The 20,825-nt window shown below is 41.1% G+C and overlaps 2 protein-coding genes across 3 annotated transcripts in view; both read left to right on the top strand.

Moving 5' to 3' along the window:
- The window catches only part of MAP3K1 (mitogen-activated protein kinase kinase kinase 1), a 58,748-nt gene extending 54,795 nt beyond the window's left edge, over window positions 1–3,953 (top strand). For both annotated transcript variants that reach the window (XM_088054430.1, XM_014261182.2), the window contains exon 20: window positions 1,299–3,953. In XM_088054430.1, coding sequence (XP_087910556.1) covers window positions 1,299–1,448 — 150 coding nt within the window. In that variant the 3' untranslated portion in view covers window positions 1,449–3,953. The remainder of the gene's footprint in view (window positions 1–1,298) is intronic.
- Window positions 3,954–7,233: 3,280 nt separating this feature from the next.
- On the top strand, window positions 7,234–14,810 carry SETD9 (SET domain containing 9). The gene is made up of 6 exons (XM_005532642.3): window positions 7,234–7,337; window positions 8,050–8,414; window positions 10,069–10,192; window positions 11,138–11,253; window positions 12,360–12,465; window positions 14,664–14,810. The coding sequence occupies exons 1-6, from the start codon at window positions 7,252–7,254 to the stop codon at window positions 14,749–14,751; spliced, it is 885 nt and encodes a 294-aa protein (XP_005532699.1). The 5' UTR covers window positions 7,234–7,251; the 3' UTR covers window positions 14,752–14,810.
- Window positions 14,811–20,825: the final 6,015 nt, after the last annotated feature.

Here is a 20,825-nt window from a genome sequence, read left to right as displayed (position 1 = left end):
AATCTTGTGTATAGCAATGTGAATTTTAGAAAAGCGTGCACGTAGCAGGGGTTGTTGCAATAGCTTGTTTTTGTGTTGGAGCTGTTAGTACAGAAGCAATACTAGGACTAATATAAACATACTTTAAAAAAAACAAAACAAAAAACCTGAACAAACTGATACCAAAAAAAGATACTACATACATGATATTCAAAATCATAGAATTTCAGAACAGTGTGTGTTGGGACCTTAAAGATAATCTAGTTCTACCTTCTCCACCATGTGCTGGGGCACCTTCCACTAGAGCAGGTTGCTCAGAAATGTCTGTTCTAAGATATAAAAATACAGTGTTAGAGTTCATTTTAAATTAGGCAGAAGATTGGGATTTGAACTTTTTTTACCATAAACCAATAAACAATATACATAAACATATTTGTGTATGTATTCATATTTCACGGTGAGGAAAGTCCTTTTGTAAAAGCCTTGTGTTCCACAAGCAGATTTTGCTGAAAGATGTTTTCCATTATGGCATGCTATGTATGATTTTTGCCCCTTCCTTTGCTAGATCTTTCATCTTGGCATTCATGTTTCTTATTAAAATCTGTTATATTTAATTCTTAAAGTCCAGTTGAACTATAGGCATAAACGAAGAAAGTTACTTACTGCTGCAAGTAAATGAAGTGTTGCAGAAAACCGACATTGTATAGTAATACTCAGAGATGTTCTAAGTAAAATCACTTGTGCTAAGAGATGTCTTGGTTCTCTGTGTCTCTATGAGTCTGGTGGTGCCACTCTAGTATTCCCAGTCATCCTGCTTTAATGCATCTCAATAAAATGACAATTAATTTGGCTGGGAGAGATCTGTGTCTTTCTGAGAAATATTTACCTTTGGGGTAGTAGCAGAAATACAGTAAAGGCAGTGCACACTCAGCTTAACTTGTAGTGAAACTTCACTCAGCTTAGTCTCTCTCTGTGGTGAATCATGTCAGCTAGCAGTGAAGGCAGCTAGTAGACTGAAGAATGTCCATATGTGTGCTGTAGGAGCTTTTCCTTGTGGCTTAGAGATGATCACTGCAGGATCTTGCTGTGAGAAGAACTTTTCAAGAAAAGTATCAGGAGGGGGTCAAACTAAAAAGCAATAGGTATAAGGACAATAAACTAGAAGTAGTAATGTAATCTTCAAACTGCATTAAGAAACATGCTGAATAGAGAAAAGTTCAGATATTTAACTCATCAGCTGAAAACAGTTTGTAGAATGTTTTTGGGGTAGAAAGGGGGCTTAATCACTGACTTCTAAAAAGTTATTTCCCCTTGCTCAGATTGCTAGTGCAACTACTGCTCCATCAATCCCTACACATCTGTCTCCAGGCTTGAAAGATGTGACTCTTCGGTGTTTAGAACTTCAACCTCAGGACAGACCCCCTTCAAGGGAGCTGCTGAAACACCCAGTCTTCCGTACTACATGGTAGCTACTTGTGTGTAAGGCTGAAATACTGAAGAAAATGCTACTGAATATACAATAACTGTCTTGCAGTGCAGTAAAATGCAGCAAATTATATTATTCTGCTGGCCTCAATGATAGATACATCAAAAGCATAAGGCCAGTGGAGGACCCTACCTTAGTATGTGATTGACAAATCAAGATCTTTACCTAAACTCAGTATGCAATATTTGACAACTCATGCAGAGATTTGTAAACTGTGCCTTTTCAAACATCTGGCTCTATGTTAACATAAAGACATTTTTCCTTAAATCTGCATGATTATTTAGCAGGTAAGTGATTTTTATTTTATTTAGAGCACTTTTTCAGCAGTATTAGAAGCTGAGAGGCTCAAGATCTATTTTAATATAGCAATCACTGTTCAATTTCACATGTATATGCTCTGCAATTAGTAAGTTTTCAGTACTGGTTAAAAGGACATTCTGTATCTGTCCCTTGTAATTACATGATGTTCTCTGAGTAACAAATCCAAATATTGATGAAAACTTTAAAAAAAGTATTTGCCTTCCTATTAAAGTAAGAGCAGGCACTCATGGTTCATTGTGCATTTACTGCTGGCCATGTAATTTCTTTTGAAATCAAAGTTTGTTTTCTTTGTATTTTTAACTTTCATGAAAAGGGGATATTTTAAAATAGTCTTTAGAAAAAAAGATGCAAGCTGTGTCATGGAATATTTTCCTGATACAAGAGTTTTAAAACCAGATTTGCTGGAAATCTGGGATAAAATGCCACCTTCAACAAGGATATGTTGAAGGCTCTGATAGTATAGATTATTTAATAAACAAGATTGTTCTGTATAAAGCAACTTAGTCTGAACCATGCTAGAAGTTGTTGAGCCTTTTTTTTCATATAGCAGTTTCTTCTGGCAAATTGTGTAGAGAAGTTTCATGTCAAAGGCCCCCCAAACCCAGCTCCCATTTAAAGATTTTATGGGAGACTTTGGCATGTACTTCAGCGTGAGCAGGTGCCAAATGAGCAAATCTCATTCTTTGTGTAAAGAACTGAGGTTACATTCTCTACTGATAACAAGTTTTACCTGCTGTTTTCCTTCTGCCATACATCATCTATTTACTGTAGCCATTAGTGATAATTTAATTTGAAAATTGTTAAAAATATTACCATAAGAAAGGTATTTATTTTAACAAGAAACAAACTTGGACTTGAAGATCAAGATAAAGTAAAATGTGAAGTAAGGCTTCACCTGTAGTGCAAAACTTGTCAGTTTTTAGGAGGTGTGGGGTTTTTTTTAAACAGGTTTTTAAAATTATTTTAAAGGCAGGTTTTTAGATTCTGATGCATGTAATTCTGAAGGAAAATGGCAGCTTTTTCTTTTGCTTTTTTAAAAATGGGGATCTTTTTTAATCTAATAATGATTGTGTTTAATCCATTTTGAAAAGAAATACTGTTCATGTTATAACTCTTCAGAAGCCAGTTGGATTGTTGGACTCAAATAGAATTGGTTATTTTCAAAGACTCAGGACAAACTAAATAAGCTATAGTACCTTAAAAGTGTAAAATACAAATTGGAAGCAAGACATCTTAAAGATAAGTTTACATGAATGATAGTGCTCATACTAATAAAAGAAAAAAAAAACATGTCATTAGTTGTGAACGTGTTTCTTTTGGAAATTTTACATTCCTTTGTTTTTGAAGATTGGCAGACTTTGAAGAGTTAAAAAAATAATACCGAAATGTGAAGTTTGGTAGCTCTGTTTTGTACTTGATTTTTTTTTTTTTTGACCACTTTAGAATTTTTCATTCTAATAAGATTGTTTCCAAGTCTTTCTTATGTGCAAGCTTTAAAGGATGCACTCTTGCCAATTCATGTACTGGAAGATCAGTTGTCAGATTAATACTGTTTCTGGCAGAAATGTAAACTGTATAAACTGATGAACCTCAGCTAATCAGTATTACTATGTAGATCACCATACCTACCACATTTCAAACTCAAACTGCCTCTTAGGTGTCCAAATGCATTTGTTTGAGTTTGCATTTCCCTCGGCTTGCTGGTAATTGTGTTTTTTAAAATGGAGATGTGATGTAATATTCTTATTTTCTTTGGATCAAAGCTGGACTGAAAATTGTATTGTGTAATTATTTTTTTTGTGTTCTTAATGTTATTTGGTACTTAAGTTGTAAATAACGTCTACTGCTGTTTATTCCAGTTTCTACTACCTCAGGTGTCCTATAGAGTTTCTTTTACCAAAGTTCACTTTCACAATGAAATTATATTTGCTATGTGACTGATTCCTAAGACTTCCAGGGCTTAAGGGCTAACTTCTATTAGCACCTTACTGTGCAAGCAAATTTTACAGAAATCTCTGGGTTAAGAAATTTGGCTTCATTGTATCCTTTGTTATTTTAAAAATATCAAGATATTTTAATTAAAAATTTTTACCCCATTGAACCAATTTTATATAGTATAATTTGTACGTATTTTGGTGTTTTTTGTCTTCATAGTAAATAAAAGTTTTTGAACAAACTTGGTCCTTTGCTTACTGTAAGACAAACTCATTCCTTTACTGATGAAAATAAAATATTTCTGTTACAGTTTACTGTTTATACACCATTTCATACACTTGATATATCAAGAGTTAGTTTCCAATATTAAATTACACAAGTAAGTGAATATTAGTTTCCAATATTAAATTACACAAGTGAATATATATGGCCTATATATATATATCTTGGGTGAATTAATAAAGTGCTTAGATAAAGGGCGGCAATAAAGACTAATTTCTTTTCTTTAATCAATGATAAAGGAAGAAACTTCTCTTATGACAGCATTGTTATATATGAACCTCATTTGATTATGCCTTTAAGACAAGCATTGTTTAAATTTTGCATTATTGCAAATGTAGCAATTAGCTAGTCAGGTGGGCTGGTTAAGTCAGTTCTAGAGCCGTCAAAGTGTCTGTTGGAAGTTAATCTCTTGGTTTATGTTTCTGCTGAAATTATTCTGTTGCTTGAGATTTTAATAGCAAACATAAGCCTTTTCTTAATCAGGCATTCCATATATTGCAACACTAGGGTTTGTTTCGGTTCTTGTCTTTTCTCCAAATATTTTTGAAATTTTAAAAATTCATATTTTTTTTATGGAAACAGATTTCAACTATAGATTTTCTTGTAACTATAAATTCTGTTTTTCGAAGGACTGCACTTTTTATTATTTTCTTTAGGCATGAGCCTTTCTGCTGATAGATACATCAATTCACCAGAAAAAACTGGCAGCAGAAATCTTCAAATAAATTGCAGTATCTGATTTCTCAAATCAGGAAAATGTACTACCTGAAATGTTAGAAAATACATGGCAAGGATTAAGTAGGAGATAAATGGGTTATAGTGTTTTTTTATCTGATTTACTACAGAAGTTCTGAATCCTGCAGTACTGTGTTGTGATGTTGCAGCCTCCTTTTCAGGAACAAGGGATGGCAGAGATCACTGATGCCCAGCAGATGGCAGTAAATTTCAAAGACGCCTACTTGGGGAACCACAAGTATGTGCTCAGGGCATGTTCAGTTCTTCCACAGGGCAAAGCTCTTTGCCTGGTGTGACTTCTCTGGTGGGAATAAAATTACATTTCTGCATACTGGTCATAGGTTAAAGTCTAATGGTGTTTTTGCAAGTTCTCACTCGAGGCTAAGGAATGCCTCCAGGACCTGTTAGAGTGTCACAAAGGCTCACGTATGTCATTTCATCACAGGAAACTGGGCAGCTTGTGTGTGTGACTGTTGTGACCTGACAGCCCACCTCCCAAAGCTCTCTACTTCCCTTAGTAATTTTTCACTCATTCCTTAGTCTTCCTTAATGACCTGAATCATGCTGTGACTGCCTTACTTTTAAGAGCCACAATATGCATGTGTTGTTGTGTGGTGGACATGTGTGTTGTTTTCTGTTTATAGCACACGGCTGCGGAAACCAGAGTTGAAAGTACTGAAGTGAGATCTTTCTTCCCTGTAATTACCGAGGAAGGCCAGGAGATGTCAGGGAAGCACCTTCCTGGTAGCCACTGTGCCTTTTGCTGCATTTTTCCTCAATTTCTTCAGTTCACAATAGCCCATCGCTCAGCTCCTGTTCTTGAAAAAGATGATCAAGCCAGCAGTAGAATTGAAGTGACTATGGACACAGCTTTTAAGTGTTTGTAAAGTTCTGAGACGGGAAATTAATTCTGATAGTTACATTGCTTTGGCGGGCCTGTCTCAAATTCCCAAACCCTTGACAAAATTTCAGGTCCAGAGGAGGCAGTGTAAGCCCTTTGACTGTTTTGAGGTCTGATTTCTCTGTTTACTCAAAAACCAATTCTCAAGTGCTTCATATATTTTTAGCTGCTTTCCAAAGTAAAATACATGCATACATGTTCTTACTTTCCCAGTTCATTGGCAGTGTTCAGCTGAGCTGCAGGTAAGGAGTAGCATCCACAGATAAAAGTTTTATGAAACTAAGTATCCAAGCAGGCAAAGGACAACAGTGGCCAACGATAACAGTACCCTTATCTTTACACCTGTAGTGTTTGTAGAGAATTACTTGGGGACCATTGCTAATTTTTGAAGACCAATTGCTGAGTGATTGTTTTCCTCACTAGATTTTTTTTTTTTTTTAATTACCTTAGAGATAAGTGATGGTAGAATGTGGCACCAAAATGGCTTATGGCCCTGTTTGTAAATGCTCGTGATTTGTAGTATATCCCTTCAATCTTCATTAATATACTTTAATGCTGCTGCTTGGTGTACATCAGTCAGTGGGAAGCACCTTTAAATCTACAGAAGCTTATGATGCTACAAAGTACAACTCATGTCTCTGTTATCACAGTCAAATACTAGTTAAAAGTGTGGACAGAAGTGTAACAGGTCTCATGTCTGTAACTGAGCCACTCTTTTTATGACATGGATCACAACTCTGGAGGACAAATCTTAAGAGGAGCAGCTGAGGGTTGGGGATAGTCTCAGCTTGGAGAAAAAGAAGTTCAGATGTGACCTGCCTGAAAGGAGGTTGGAGCCAGGTGCGGGTTGGCCTCTTCTCCCAGGCAACAGGACGTGAGGACGTGGCCTTCAGCTGCCGTGCAGGAGGTTCAGGTTGGTTATTAGGAGGGATTTCCTCAGAGGGAGGGTGATTAAACATTGGAATGGGCTGGCCCTGGCTGGCCTCCCCACCCAGGGAGGTATTGGAGTCACTGTCCCCGTAGATGTTTAAGGGAAGATTGAACAATGATACAGTGGGGTTTCATCGAAGGTTGGACGCGGTCTGAGGGGCCTTTTCCGACCTAATTCGTTCTGTGACCATCTGAGGTACTAACAGTCCTTAGCATCGCTAGAAACAGGCACTGGATGATTTTGGAGAGGTGATCTAACAGTGTTAGGAGTAGTCTTAAATATCCGCTTCTAGGTAATTTTTAAACCACCCTTAAATCTGATCTTGTCTTTTTGGATTGTTCAGTACAACACAGAAGGTGCAGTGTAACATTGCTCCGAGAGAAGTGTGTGTATTTAGGTCTGTACGTGTGCACCCAGGAGCCATGCGTTTTCATTCCCGGCACCTGCAGTTATGGGTATTGCGCGTCGTTACCGCGGAGCGCGAGGGCCTGACCCTCGGCCCTGGCCGCTCCCCCCTCACAGCCCGGCTGCCTCTCGGCGCCCCGCCGGCCGCTCGCAGCCAATGGCAGCTCAGAACACAAACGCGCCGGCGTGTGTCCGGAGCGCTGATTGGTTATCCCAGTTCGCGCGGGCGCGGCTCGCCGGGGTGGGTTGTGCCGGGGCCGGGAGGGAGAGGCGGCCATGCTGCGGGAGCTGCGGCGGCGCTGGGGCTCCTACAAGTACCGCTTCGTGCCCTGGCTCGCCCTCAACCTCCGCCGCCAGCGCAGGTGAGGCGCGGGGAAAGGTTCCGGGCACCAGCCTAGACCCCGCTGCCCCTCGCCGGGTTGGTCTGCTGTGCCGCAGGAGCTCACTCGGGTTTGTTATTCAGAAGTGCTTCAGCATTGGTCGCCCCTTGGCTGGCATGAAATTCTTAGATACTTTAAAATGGTGTTTAATGTGATTGATTGATAGATAGATAGATAGATAGATAGATAGATAGATAGATAGATAGATAGATGATTTCTTGTTGGTAACGTGTATGCCCTATTTTAATTGTAGAAGTAGTGTTTGAATTTAAATTATTATGACATGGTTATAAGTAACAAAATTAAAATAAGTAATAAATTTAAACTTTCCTTGCCTGTGCAATATTTGTCTCGCCTCATTTGAAGTGTAATGAACTCTTTGTATTTTATTTTTTTTAATAAACATGATAATTATGTTTCATTTTCAGTGCTGTTTTCACTGAGCTCAGTAGGATTTAACCTGCTCATGGTAAATACACAGAGATGATTTATAGTAGAATAGTTACTGGTTTTAACTAAGCAGTCTTTTTTAGTGTTACGAACAGTGGCTTTAGCTAGAACAAGCTGAATACAGCTTGTGGTTATCTAAAACAACAGTGTATCAAAGTTACTGGTGTTGCAAAGTGTCTCCTCTCTATTTAGAAAAGAAAGTAATATATGTTTCTAATTTTTAAGTATTTTATTTTCTTTACAGGACCCTTCGATATGTTCCTGACAACTGTCAAGACAAAATTATTGCTGATGAAGACGTCTTTGAAACACTACTCAAAACATTTAAAGCTCTGTTCATAAATGACTTCAGTAGACAAGCAGATATTCTGGCCTTACTTCCAGAAGTCAAGTGTCAATATCTGGAATTACTTACTGTGGAGCAGAAGCGGTCAAAAGTAAATTCTTGTAACCATCAGAGTCAGCACCTATTTAGTCCTGAGGAAGTTTTGTTTAACACACTTGGGTTCACTGTTAGCAGAGACCGGAGTTCCCTGGTGTCTGCTGGAACTGGAGTCTTTGTTACCAGAGGCTTTGTACCGAAAGGGACAGTTGTGTCTATGTATCCTGGTAATGGAATGTTCTTATTTTTGATTAAGTTAGATGGGACTTCTAACCACCTGATCATGGAATGCCAGAGATATACACTAATTTTTATTTTATGGGGTTTTTTTCTGTCATTCCTTAACAAAATCACTAGTTAGGCTGCATGAGAATATTTATAAACTGCCAAGAGTTATTTTGGAAATACAAAAAAACAATTGGGAAGGATAATTTTGTTTATAAAAAAATTTTAGTACTTAAAGCCTGGTTTTCCAGCAGCTGCTTGTTCCAGATTCTTGAAATGTAAATGCAAGGGAGAAATTTAAAGTAGATCAGCAGTACAGTTTAATTCCTTGGGGTTTCTGTTTTGGTTCAGGATCTGAAAAATGAGGTTTTGAGATCTCCACTGAGGTTAGTAGACAATTGCATGAGATTCTTCAAAGTACAGAAGTAAAAAATGGAGAATGAAAATAAAACCTTCATTTAGCAGAGCTTTATTCCATGAGGTATGTTTGGAGGAATCAATACTTCTCTATTCCTGATTTCTTGGAACTGTATTTGCATACATTTCTTAAAAAGGTTTGTAATTCTGTCAGTATGGCCAAGCTAGCAGCTCTGCTGAGTTGCTTTGGGTTTTTTTCTGTTTCATCTGCCAGCAAAATCATCTCCCGTGGCCTCTGTCTTCTGCCAGCAGTGCAGGATTGGAGCAGCCCAAGCATTCACTGGGCAGTGGAGTGTGTTTTTTGGAGTGCCTGGCCATTGCCATTAATTACTCATGAACTGACTAATTGTCAAGTGACAGCAAGAGAGCCTACTACTTTTGCAGCTTAATTCAAATTTCAGGCAGATACTAGATGTGAGCATAGGCTCATGCAGAGTCCCCTGTAACAGCTCTTACAGCAAAACAAGAGGATTGGCTACTGAAATGACTTTTCAGGGTAGAGAAGGAACCTGCTGGTCTGGAGATGGAACCTTGTGTAAAGGGACTCCAGCTTGCCTGTGGCCTTTGCCTGGCTTCTTGTGAGACTGCAGTGCATGATTTCTGCAGAGAGGTGCTGAAGATGTAGTGGGTGTGAGGGATGCAGTACAGCAATTTCATGAAAAGTGGCAAACCAGTCAGCTGTTGCTTTCTTGTGCTTTGAAGTCGTGGCAGGTTAAATCCTTTCCTTAGATTTGGGAAACAGTGTGCTGAAATAATTTTTTCTTGGTTTGTCATTTTCCATCTCCTGGACCTAATAAAATCCCTGGGGTAATGCAGAGATAGGTTTCAGATTCTTTGCTGAATCTGTGTGTGTTTTTCAGAGTCCTGACTCAGTACTAATAAAACAGCTTAGTATCTTAAAGTGTGTTTTCCTGAACGAATACCATGGGATGTTTTAATCTCTGAAGTGCACTAGCTGGCTGTGGGGCTTTATCTACCTCTCCCAAAGATACTCAGTTCAGGCCTTCTATGATTTCTTGTGAGATCTTTCTCTTTGGACTGTATCAGCTCATTTAGTTGAGAGGGGATTTTTTACATCCCAGAAAGTTGTCTGAAAGCTTGTAGGTTTCCAGATGTCAGTGTCACTAAGTGAGAGGGGACTTCCACCCGCTGCCTGCGCTTTGAGTTTCTGTGTGGAGGGGACTGAAAGCCCATTCTGGCAGTTAACTTACTTCTGAAATAATATCTGTCTTGCAACAGGTACAGTATACAGAAAGCATGAGCCCATCTTTTTCCAGTCCCTTGGCAATCCCTTTATTTTTAGGTGCATTGATGGTGTCCTTATTGATGGGAATGATAAAGGACTGTCAAGATCAGTGTACAGGTAAGCAAAATAAATAGAGGATCGTCACTCATCTGATTTAAAACAGGAATACTACTCAGTTCCCCGTTTCTTACCCTGAATTGTACATGATTGTCGTCCATCTGTGCGTTGCTCATAATGTGAACAGCACAAGAGTGAGAGATGCTGGATGTGACCCAGCATGTACTTGTGTCTTCATCTGTAGGACCAGTGAGATGCATATTGATGTAGATACTTTCCTGTACAGAAAATAGTTCTACCAGAGCAGGATGTAGTGTAAAAGTATTGAAATGTTTCTGAGCTGTTACTCAAACCTGCTTACTTTACTAAGTCAAACTCCCTGTTCCTTGTGGAGGTACCTGAAACTGAACTGTATCACTAAGAGCATCATGCACATGCTCCTTGAACTGTGGCAGACTTGGTGCTGTGACCATTCCCCAGAGGAGCCCTGTGACTGGCCACCCTCTCAGTGAAGAATCTTTTCATAATGTCCAGTCTGAACTTCCCCTGACACAGCTAACTGGTCGATTTACCTTAAAATATAATTTGTTGCAATTTGTGTTTAAATGTGATGTGAAAAGAACTAAGACAATTATATAAAATAATACCTAGTTTGAATATTAATACTAACTAAAACCAGATTTTAATTTCTGGAATGAGTTTAAAACTAATATTGTAATAAATCTTTGCATTTTTAGAGATGAGTGAAAGGTGTTGACACTTCTGTAATGGTAGTATTAGATGTTGATTTGTGGAAGAGTGTGTGGTGGTTTTCTGCAGGTGCTTCCACCAGAGTCTGAAGGACACCACAGAGCAGTGAGAGGTATTGGTCTATGCACATGTCCTCCACCCCAGATGGGTTGGGCAGCTATAACTTTATGTAGTGACTGTGGCTGTTCCTACAGAGAAAGATAACCTATTAGGCAAAGGAGGCATGATCCATGCTAACACTGTTGGGCATTTCAGGTCTTGCAGCAGAAGAGATCAACTCGGCCCTTTGCAAATGAGTGATGAGAGCTGGCTCACAGCCACCCCGCAAAACCCACTGGCAGTGGGACAGTATGTCAACAACTGCTCACATGGTAAGTTGCCAGGTAAATTTTTCAAGTATGAGTTTGGCTTTATGGATATAAATTATTTTGAAGGTAACAGAAAATAGGTAATTGATCTTGGCGTGCAGTAGTACTGTTTAAAACAGGCACTTAGGGAGTAAAACATTTCTGAGGCTTTTTGTCACAGCTGAGTGTTAGAATCCTTCTGTGCAGCAACACTTCAAACACACAAAAACAAAAGTTTTCTCACTGATGCCCCAGTTTCCATCCTGGTATGTAGAATGAAAGGCATACACCCCAAAAGTGAGATGTGGGAAAGGATATCTGGCAAAGTATCAGCAGACTAAGACAGTAGAGAGTTGCAGATCAAGTTTCCCAGTATGGTTCGAGGAGGCTTCATGACAAAACTACACATAGTGACATGTACTGTAAGATTTTATCACGGCTCACTTTGAACTGTAAGACCTTTTTTAGACTTCCTTAAATATATGCACAAATCTAAGGAACTGTTGTTTTAATCTCATTTCTTGGAGCTGAAGAGGGAACTACTTATTCTGTGTCACTGTTGATCTTAAGTAATTCATGGGAACAGTTGTACTGTACAGAAAGTTGAATTGATACTCAGCTTCTAAGCGGCATTCGTAGCCTGCATTACACTAAAGATTCCCCTCCAAGCAGCATTCAGAAAGGTTGCTGGAGGAGCAAACCAAGGGCTGGCACAGAGATACAGGGCTGTCCCATAAAGCTGTTTCTTCCAGTCTTCATGTCAATGTAAGTGGTGATTTTCTCCCAGCCTGTGTTTCTGACATGTTCTGCCACCAGGCAAAAATATTTTTTTTTTTTTTTTTTTTTTAAATTGTAAAAGCAAACACTGTGTATTTGGCACATTTAGCAGTTCTGTAAGCTACACCAGGCACTAAGGAAGTTGTTCCTCTTTGTAGCCATGTTGGTAACTGGGCAAAGCATTGATGCGTACCTCTTGTGTAGTTCAAAATAGTCCTTTGGAGGAGTGCAATACCTCCCAACAGCGGAATGGTTTTCAGGCTTGATGAAGCATCTGGTTCTTCTGTAGCAGTACTTTTGATGTTTTTACATATCTCAAAATCCTACCTAATAACTTTTTTTTTTATTCCTAGAAAAAGCAGCAAATGTGTGTTATCAAGAGTTTGATGTGCCAGGACATTTTCCAGTAGAACTGAAACAGTATCTTCCAAACATCGTCTACAGCCATGACATAGAGAGGTTGGCAGCAAATGAAAGAGCTCATAGTTTTCTCTGATACAAGGCATATTGCATGTGTAAAGAAAAGAAAAACATGGTTGAAAAATAACAAATCATGTGAAGATGAGTTACACAAATGTGTGCAATTGTATGGGAGAGTTACCTCTCTGAATAGACTAATTTTAATTACAAGGCTCTTTATTACTTTTTCCACATTTTCATAAATGAAATCAGCTCTGAAGACAAGTTTTACAAGCAGTTGTTGCACTATAGTGCAATTCTTCTGAAGCCCATAAAGCACTAGTTGTACTTTGTCTTACAGTGCTGAGGCTTTTCAGTATATATCTCAAATCTGTTTCAGCCTTGACTAAAGCCCTTCTGAGAAAATTCAGAATTTAGGCTTCTTACTCTCTTCTCCATGTCTTCTGATTAGGTGACAAATAAGCAGATGAATTTGCAAGAAGAAACTTAAAATTGTATTGAGACAAGTGAAATACTATGCAATATAAAGACATAGACTTACAGTTACAGTATAATTAGTAAAATTACAACATACTGGTTATGACTTGAAAGTACACCTTTTTTCAGAAATTGGAGCACTTGGAAATACATTTCAAGGATGTATAAGAATTTTAGAGCAGATCATCTGAACTTTGAATGTAATTCTAGAGTTATTTAAGTACTCTGAAATTTCACTGGAGAAAGTTACAGTTCATACTGGAAAAGCGGCTTTTCTGATTAAACTTGGAGTTTGTTGAGTCAAGGTTAAAGATGCACTTGGAATCTGCAGATAATTAGGTAATGCTAATAAAATAAGCAATAGGACTAAATTCTCAGGAAGCCTGGATGTTGTACTTGAAGCGCAAAAGCCCATAAACTATGGGACTGCTTCAGGAAGGGGCAATTTTGCTCTTGCTTGGAATCTGTCCAAGAAAATACCATCTTCTGATCATCATTTCTCCCAGTGTACAGCCCCAGATGGAAGATCCCATCTGCTTCTAGGTACTTGTTTCAGTGCTGATGTATACGATGCTAACAACATAGATTATCTGGTTTCTAGACATTTTTGTATCTTATGAAGGAGTTCTCAACACTTAACTTACCTTATTTTGTATTTTTCAAACTGGCCTCCCCCTAAACTTTTAATAGTTGAGACTTGGGTTGATGCTGTTTTTCACTTCCTGGCTCACCAGTATCACCAAAGCATGTACTCTCCTTCCTAGAGAGCATACTTCCTAGAGAACATACTTCAGCTTTAAGGCATGGTCGTTTACTAAAACAAATTTTAGAGGGGTGGGTTTCTACATTTCTTCAGTGATAAACTGCCTGTCAGCCCCTGATTTCAGCTGGCTGAGAGAGCTCGAGGTGTTTAGCCTGGAGAAAAGGAGACTCAGAGGTGACCTTATCACTCTACAACTGCCTGAAAGGTGGTTGTGGTTGGATGGGGGTTGGTCTCTTTCTCCAGACAACAACTGACAGAATGAGAGGACACAGTCTTTAGCTGAAATACAGGGAAAGGGAAATACAGGTTGGATATTAGGAAGAAGTTTTGTACGGAAAGAGTGATAAAGTACTGGAATTGTCTGCCCAGGGAGATGATGGAGTCACCATCCCTGGATGTGTTTAAAGAAAGACTGGATGAAAAACTGAAAAAACTTGGTGCCATGGTTTAGTTGAGGTGCTGGGGCATGGGTTGGACTCGATGGTCTTAAAGGTCTCTTCCAACCTAGTGGTTCTGTGATAATTGACCTGTTGCTGCAGATGGCAGCAGGTTTCTGGTGCAGTTAGGTGCTGTGTTCCTGGGTGGTGGTGGGTCTTAGGAGAGACACTTAAGCCAGCTGGCACCTACGGACAGGCGTGTCCACAGGAGTGGCTTCTGCTGCATGAACTTTGCTGTAGCTTCTGCTCCTGTCTGAGTAAATGTGTCTCTTGCAGTCTTGACTAATTCTTTTCTGCTCTGAATGATTGTGTGGAACAATTGAGTGGAAACATTTTTTGCATACTCACATAGGTGGTGGGGTTTTGGTAATTATATTGGTTTTGCTTATATTTGCTGTCTGTCTTCAAGTGTTGTTTTTCCATGTTCCCTGCCCTGCATTGTGCATATTACTCTAATCTAGGCGAGGCCACTGCTTTAGCTTCTTGAAATGAAGAATTGAAAACAATTCAAAGGAAAATGTAACTGTTCGCTTTCACATGTTTTTCTTCTTCTTTTACAGCCACTTGAGGTGTGTAGTTCTTGTCACTCTCAGAGACATCAAGCAAGGAGAAGAACTTTTTTCAAATTACTACACTATTGTCAGCTGAATTAATAGATTCAAAACTGAAGAAGTCTGTGTCAATAAAATATGTACATTGTTTCAGTATGTACTTCATCATCATTTTTGTAAGGGGGAGCTGTAGTTTTACCATCCAGAGAGAAAAGCTGTAGGCTTGAATTTCTCTTAAAATAGTCTGCATTTGATGCACAGATGAAGATTTAACCATTTGCATCATTAGGTTCTCAGCTGTCTGCTGTTGTTGATATTTCTACATATTGGTGTTCACCTGTCCATGAGGTAGATCATAATATTAAAACCTAATTTCTGGACATACCATTTAATCTACTAGATTGCGCAGTTGTCTGTAACTGGGACTGTCGCAGTATTTTTCCATTTCATTTCCTCTGTTTAAAATGGGCACAGCTTATAAGAATAACTTTCCTCTTGAACTGTATAATAATATATAATGCTAATCCTCATAGTTCACAGTTACTAGGTCTTTTTCTGGTTTTCTTGAAGTTGGCATTTGTCCTAATCTTGTATGAAGCCCATTTTGGAGCCATGCTGATGGGCCCCTCAGCTGTGCCTGCACAGTGCACTGTCGTCTTGAGGCCGTCTTGAGCCACTTGCTTCAGCTGTGTCTGTTGTGGGTTGGGAGGAAACCTGTGTGCCTTGAAGCCTCATCCGGTCCTGATTCCAGTGATTCCCTGAAAGTTTCCTGGCATGTGGCAACTTCTATTGCTTTTATTCTGCAAGAGGACTTCATTAATCAGTTGCTGGTATAAACAGGGCCAGCTATTCCCACATTAGTTTTTGCTGCTGTCTGCAAACTGCTTTCAGAAAGATGAAACCAGTATTCACTGCAAAGGTTCAAGCAAGCCTCCCAATGAATTTGTGGTTGGCATAAGCTCATGAGAGAGGAGGAGTTGAGAAATGCTGTGCTTTTACAAATTGGATAGTGATTGGGGCAGCCACGGTCCCCTGCTTAGCTGCTGGGGCATCATCTTTTCAGAATGCAAAGCTTTGTGGTGTCTGCATGGTCTGCTTCCAGGCCTGAACCTTGCCTGTCACATTTGTGAGTTGTTCACTGCCAGAGAAGCCTGGCTATTTCGGCAGGAGTTAACCAGTAAAGCTCAAGGATAGTGGCATCATGGCTCAGCATGTTTTATGGTGATGCTCAGGGCAACTTCTAGTGACATTCTTTGTTGTCTTCACTGCTTGGTAAGGGATCAGAGCAGTGATCACCAGTCTGCTGAAGGGCGTGACCATGCTCCATGACTCTGAGGATTCCTGCTCTCCTGAGCTGACTCTTCTCCCCAGCTCTCTATGAGGTTATTGAGATCTCTTGATCTGTGGAGGAAGCTGGATGTCAAGGGCACTTGTATTCCTGGTGTAGGGTCTGTGGTTCCCTATGCAGCTCCCATAGCACTCTGGGAGGAGGAGAGCAGGAAAGGAGTGGATGGGTGTGTGGGTGTGTGCTGCTGCTCATTTGTCCCTTTTTCCTTGCTCTTAAAGCTGCATTTGCTCTTCAGACCCTCCCATGAGCTGATCTAAGAACAGTAACACCACCACCACCACCCCAGGCCTTCTTTGCTGTTTTGTTCTCTTCTGTTGCAGTGAGATGAAACGGCTCATAGAAAACAGCTCATAGAAGGGCCATAGTGAGCCAGTGCAGGAAGGCCATAGGTGGTGCCAGAGTTGCTGATTTGATTCCCGGGCCTTACAAAGCTGCCCTTTAGGACAATTCTATTTTGCGCATGAGGGTGACGCTGTACTTGCTCAACATCTCACTGCCTGCCAGGCTGCTCTGCTGCATGCTCCTCTCCATGCCAGTTCTGGAGCTCACCTGGCAAGACAGGACACCATGTCAGGAACTGCAGCAGGAGGGAGTGGTGGGGTTCTGCCAGCTAAAACAACTGTGAGTGTCAGGCCTGTTGGCGCAGCAGGCAGGTGTGTGCCAGCTGCAGTAAAGGAGCGGGTGGGGGATAAGCAGCCATGCTGCAGGGCAGGAGTGGGCCCATGGCTCGACACGAAAGGAGCAGGAAAGTACATTTCTGCTGGGGTATCTTGACCTCCTCCCCTGTCAGAGGGACAAGACTTACTGGGTGCTTAAAATTACTTTCCCCTACAGAGAGGGAAGAGAAATCCAAGAACTAGTAGAGAAAGTGTTTTATCAAACTGAAAGCCAGGGTTTATGCTTGTAATGTTTGCTGCCTTGCAATTTGTCGACTAAACAAGTGATTCAGTGAGGCAGCAGAAGTGTCTGGGTAGGTTTGGGGGTGAGGGTTAGATCATGCTGGCATCATGGTATTCCCGAGCTCAGCAACACTTGAGCAGCAGCCCCAAGCCTCATGTGGACCCAGAAACCCTCGGCAGTCTCTTTGCCAGGAACAGTGTGGCAGATTTAATCAGCTCTAAGGACCCTGAGTAACCCAAGAGAGCAGTGAACAGGAACATGGCACAGCAGGATGACCAGGAAGGGCTCCTTTGGCCATCTAGAGGGCATCAATAGAGGCAGATAAACAGACTCAGTATCTGGTAGAGAAGAGCCCTGAAAAGATCCTTTCAGCCCCAGTCTCATTAGTGTAAGCTAATATTAGCATAAGTTTCAGTTGTGGTGTTGCTGCATCAGCAGCTGCTGGAGTCCCTGACCCAGCCATGTCAGAGGCCTCAGGCCAGCCAGACCTGCTGATGATAGATGTATCTCTCCAGGTCATGGACTGCCAGAAGTGTCTCTCAGACTGGGCCAACAAACAGTTCTTTCGCAGAAGGCTGAAGAGATGTGTCACCAGGTAAAGGAGCAGAGGAAGAAGTGAACAAGTTATGTAGTATTTGAGTGAATGAGTGAGATTGACCAGTTATTTACAGAGATGCTACACTCTCAAGACTCTCAGGAGTCTCAAACCTCCGTGGTAGTGGAGAAGCTGATGGAGTCAGAATCCTGCAAGGTAATTAGCCAAAGGTATGTTGAAGATGAAGGCTGGACGAAGGTCACTGCATGTACCAGGAGGAAGGTTCTTCCTCCTGAAAACAATTAGGATTAGCACCTGCTACAACAGGTGCCCTGGAACTAGAAGTCAAGACAATGGATGAGGTGGATGAAGATCCTTCTGGAATAGTTGAGCCTTGTAAAACACCACCACTGCACTCCACATCACAACCACGTCTTTTAAGAGAAAAAGAGGGGTAGTTTTAATAGGAGACTCCCTTCTAAGGAAAACAGAGGGCCCAATATGCAGTTGGACCCAATGCACAGGGAAGTCTGTTGGCTCCCAGGGGCTCAGATAAGCGATGTTACTGGATGGCTCTCCAATCTAGTAAGGCTATTTGATCACTATCTGCTATTGGTTGTTCAAACTGTCAGAGACAACCAAGAAGTCTGAGGGCCATCAAAAGAGTCTTCAGATACTTGGGACAATTGGGAGTCTGAAGGATCAGGAGTACAGATACTGATTTCCTTGATTCTTCCAGTAACAAGGAATAATATGATGGACCAAGGGAATCTCAGTGCCCTGAGCTGGGGGATCACAACTGTGAGAATGATCAGCTCCCAGCTAGCCCTGAGCTTGTGTGGGACTTGGTGCTCCAACTGGATCCCTACAAATCTATGGGGTCTGATAGGATTCATCAGAGAATCATAAAAGAGTTGAGTGATGTTGTTGCAAAACCTCTCTCAATGATTTTTGTGCAGTCTTGGGAATCTGGAGAGGTTCTTTCTGACTGGAAGCTAACAAATGTCCTGGTTTTCAAGAAGGGCAAGAAGGATGCCAGAAAACACAGGCCTGTCAGTCTCACTTCAGTGCCCCCGTAAAATCATGGAAAAGATTATTCTGGGAAGTACTGAGAAACAACTGGAGGACAATTATTTGATGTAATGCATTTAGAAAAAATGGTATGACCCAAAGAATGTACCCCCGAAAATGTAGAACTGTAAGCTTCTTTCCCATATCTCTTTCTCCCCAGTTCCCCTTATTGGCTGTGTGAATGTAATCCACCCTCTTCCCCCTGCCTTCAAAAAGAGGCGCTTATCAATATTCTTCCTCTTTTCCTCCTGCTCTTCTTCTCTGCAGGACCCCAAGAAATAAAGCTGCACTTCCATCTCAGCTAAGGGAAAGGGCCTCGTTTTTAAGTTCTTCTGTTCCATACTATACTATCTCCCCGGTTTCCCTGGCTGCAGCTGGGCAGTCCATGGTAACAGAGAAGCAAGGGACATAGAAATTAGAGCAGTCACTGGTCACAGCCAGCATGGCTTCATGAGTGGGAAAGTCCTGCTTATTGAACCTGATTTCCTTTTATGACAAGATAGCACACAACAGTTGATCAAGGGAAGCCAATTGATGTGATCTTTTTGTATTTCAGTAAAGCTTTCATTGCTAGCTCTCTGTATCCTTCTGGACAAAATGCCCAGCTCACAGCTGGACAAACACATCCTGGGATGGGTGAGAACTGGCTCATGGGTCAGGCACAAAGGGTTACAGTGGACAGGGTGGTATCAGACTGGGCACCTGTCACTAGGGAGTTCCACAGGGCTCCATCCTGGGCCCTCTGCTCTTTCACATCTTCACACATGACTTGGACAAAGGTCGGAAAGGAATACTAAGTTTGTTGATCATACTAAATTTGGAGGAGCTGTTGACTCCCTTGAGGGCAGAGAGACTTTAAGAAATTAGAAAGACGGGTGATCACCAGCTGTATGAAGTTCCACAAGGGCTGGTGCCAAATTCTGCACCGGGATGGGGCAGCCCTGGCTGTACAGACAGACTGGGGAATGAGAGGCTGGAGAGCAGTGCCATGGAAAGGGCCCTGGGGTTCTGGGGTTCAAGTTGAACATGAGCCAGCAGTGCCCTGGCAGCCAGGAGGGCCAAGTGTGTTCTGGGGGCATCAGGGACAGCATCACCAGCTGGGCAAGGGAGGGGATTGTCCTGCTCTGCTCTGCTCTGAAGAGGCCTCACCTCAAGTGCTGAGGGCAGTTCTGGGTGCCACCATATGACATTCATCTATTAGAGAACAGCCAGAGGAGGGCCGTGAGGATGTTGAAGGGTCTGGAGAAGGCCGATGAGGAACATCTGAGGTCACCTGGTCTGTTCAGCCAGGAGGAGACTGAGGGGAGACCTCACTCTGGTCTACAGCATCCCTGGGAGAGGAAACAACAGGGCAGGTACTGATCTCTTCACTCTTATTACCAGTGGAAGGACCCAAGGGAATGGCCTGGAGGTGTGTCCAGGGAGACTGAGGTTGGATATTAGGAAAACATTCTTTATCCAGAGCATGGTTGGGCACTGGTACAGGCTCCCCAGGGCAGTGGCCACAGCACTGAGCCTGACAGAGTTCAGTAAGTGTTCAGACAATGCTCTCAGCACATGGTGTGACTCCTGGGGTATTGTGAGCAGGGCCACAGCCGGACTTGGATGAACCTGATGGGTCCTTCCAACTCAGCATATTCTATTATTCTGTGACTTGGCTCTTTGTTGCTTAAGCACTGGAAGGACTTCATCTTATCTTTTTAGTGGCAGAAACTAATGTTTCCTACCTAAATGGAAGTGTAAGTTAAGTAACTGATTTGAGAAGAGTTTAGATTAAATATACATATACTAAACTACAGCCATTTTTAAGACTCCATACTGCAAGGCTAACAGTTGCATCACAACAAAAACTAGATGGGGGTCAGTCATTATCATTTATTCTAGCATTGATCCTTATGCTAAACAACTATAAAAAAGAGAGGTGCAGCTTGTAACTGAAGTGTTTTGGTACTTTGTTTTGCAGACTGTGCTGACCATCATCAGAAAGACATCCTTGTATCTCTCCATCAGGGGAAGCAAAGCTCATTACTTGAAAAATTACTTTAGCTCTTTAGAATTATATCAGTTTGTACTCCTAATTAAAAAAAAAAAAAAAAATTTCTTTACCAGCGTCCAAGCTTAATGCTTGTTTTCTTGCGGAACCGAAGAATCAAGGCAAAAAGTATTTCAAATTGTTTTAAGTTCAACATTACGGCTTAAGCCAAGTAAAATTTTTGTATTCACAGCTGTAATCTAGCTTGATAGAGATTTAGAAATTTGGGTGAGTTTTTTTCCCCAGAGAACAGGTATGTGTTCTCCACAGCTTGTAGTCTGAACT

This window comes from Pseudopodoces humilis, chromosome 4 (assembly GCF_049639895.1).
Source record: "Pseudopodoces humilis isolate 2021_Gansu_Grassland_sample_001 chromosome 4, ASM4963989v1, whole genome shotgun sequence".
In the NCBI taxonomy this organism is placed as follows: Eukaryota; Metazoa; Chordata; class Aves; order Passeriformes; family Paridae; genus Pseudopodoces; species Pseudopodoces humilis.
This window is presented reverse-complemented; position numbering and strand designations above follow the sequence as displayed.

Excerpts from the sequence above, each read along its gene's own strand:
- SETD9 (XM_005532642.3), top strand. The coding sequence starts at position 7,252 with ATGCTGCGGGAGCTGCGGCGGCGCTGGGGCTCCTACAAGTACCGCTTC. Across the intron at positions 8,415-10,068 it reads AGTTGTGTCTATGTATCCTG|GTACAGTATACAGAAAGCAT; the intron begins GTAATGGAATGT and ends GTCTTGCAACAG. Across the intron at positions 12,466-14,663 it reads TACAGCCATGACATAGAGAG|CCACTTGAGGTGTGTAGTTC; the intron begins GTTGGCAGCAAA and ends CTTCTTTTACAG.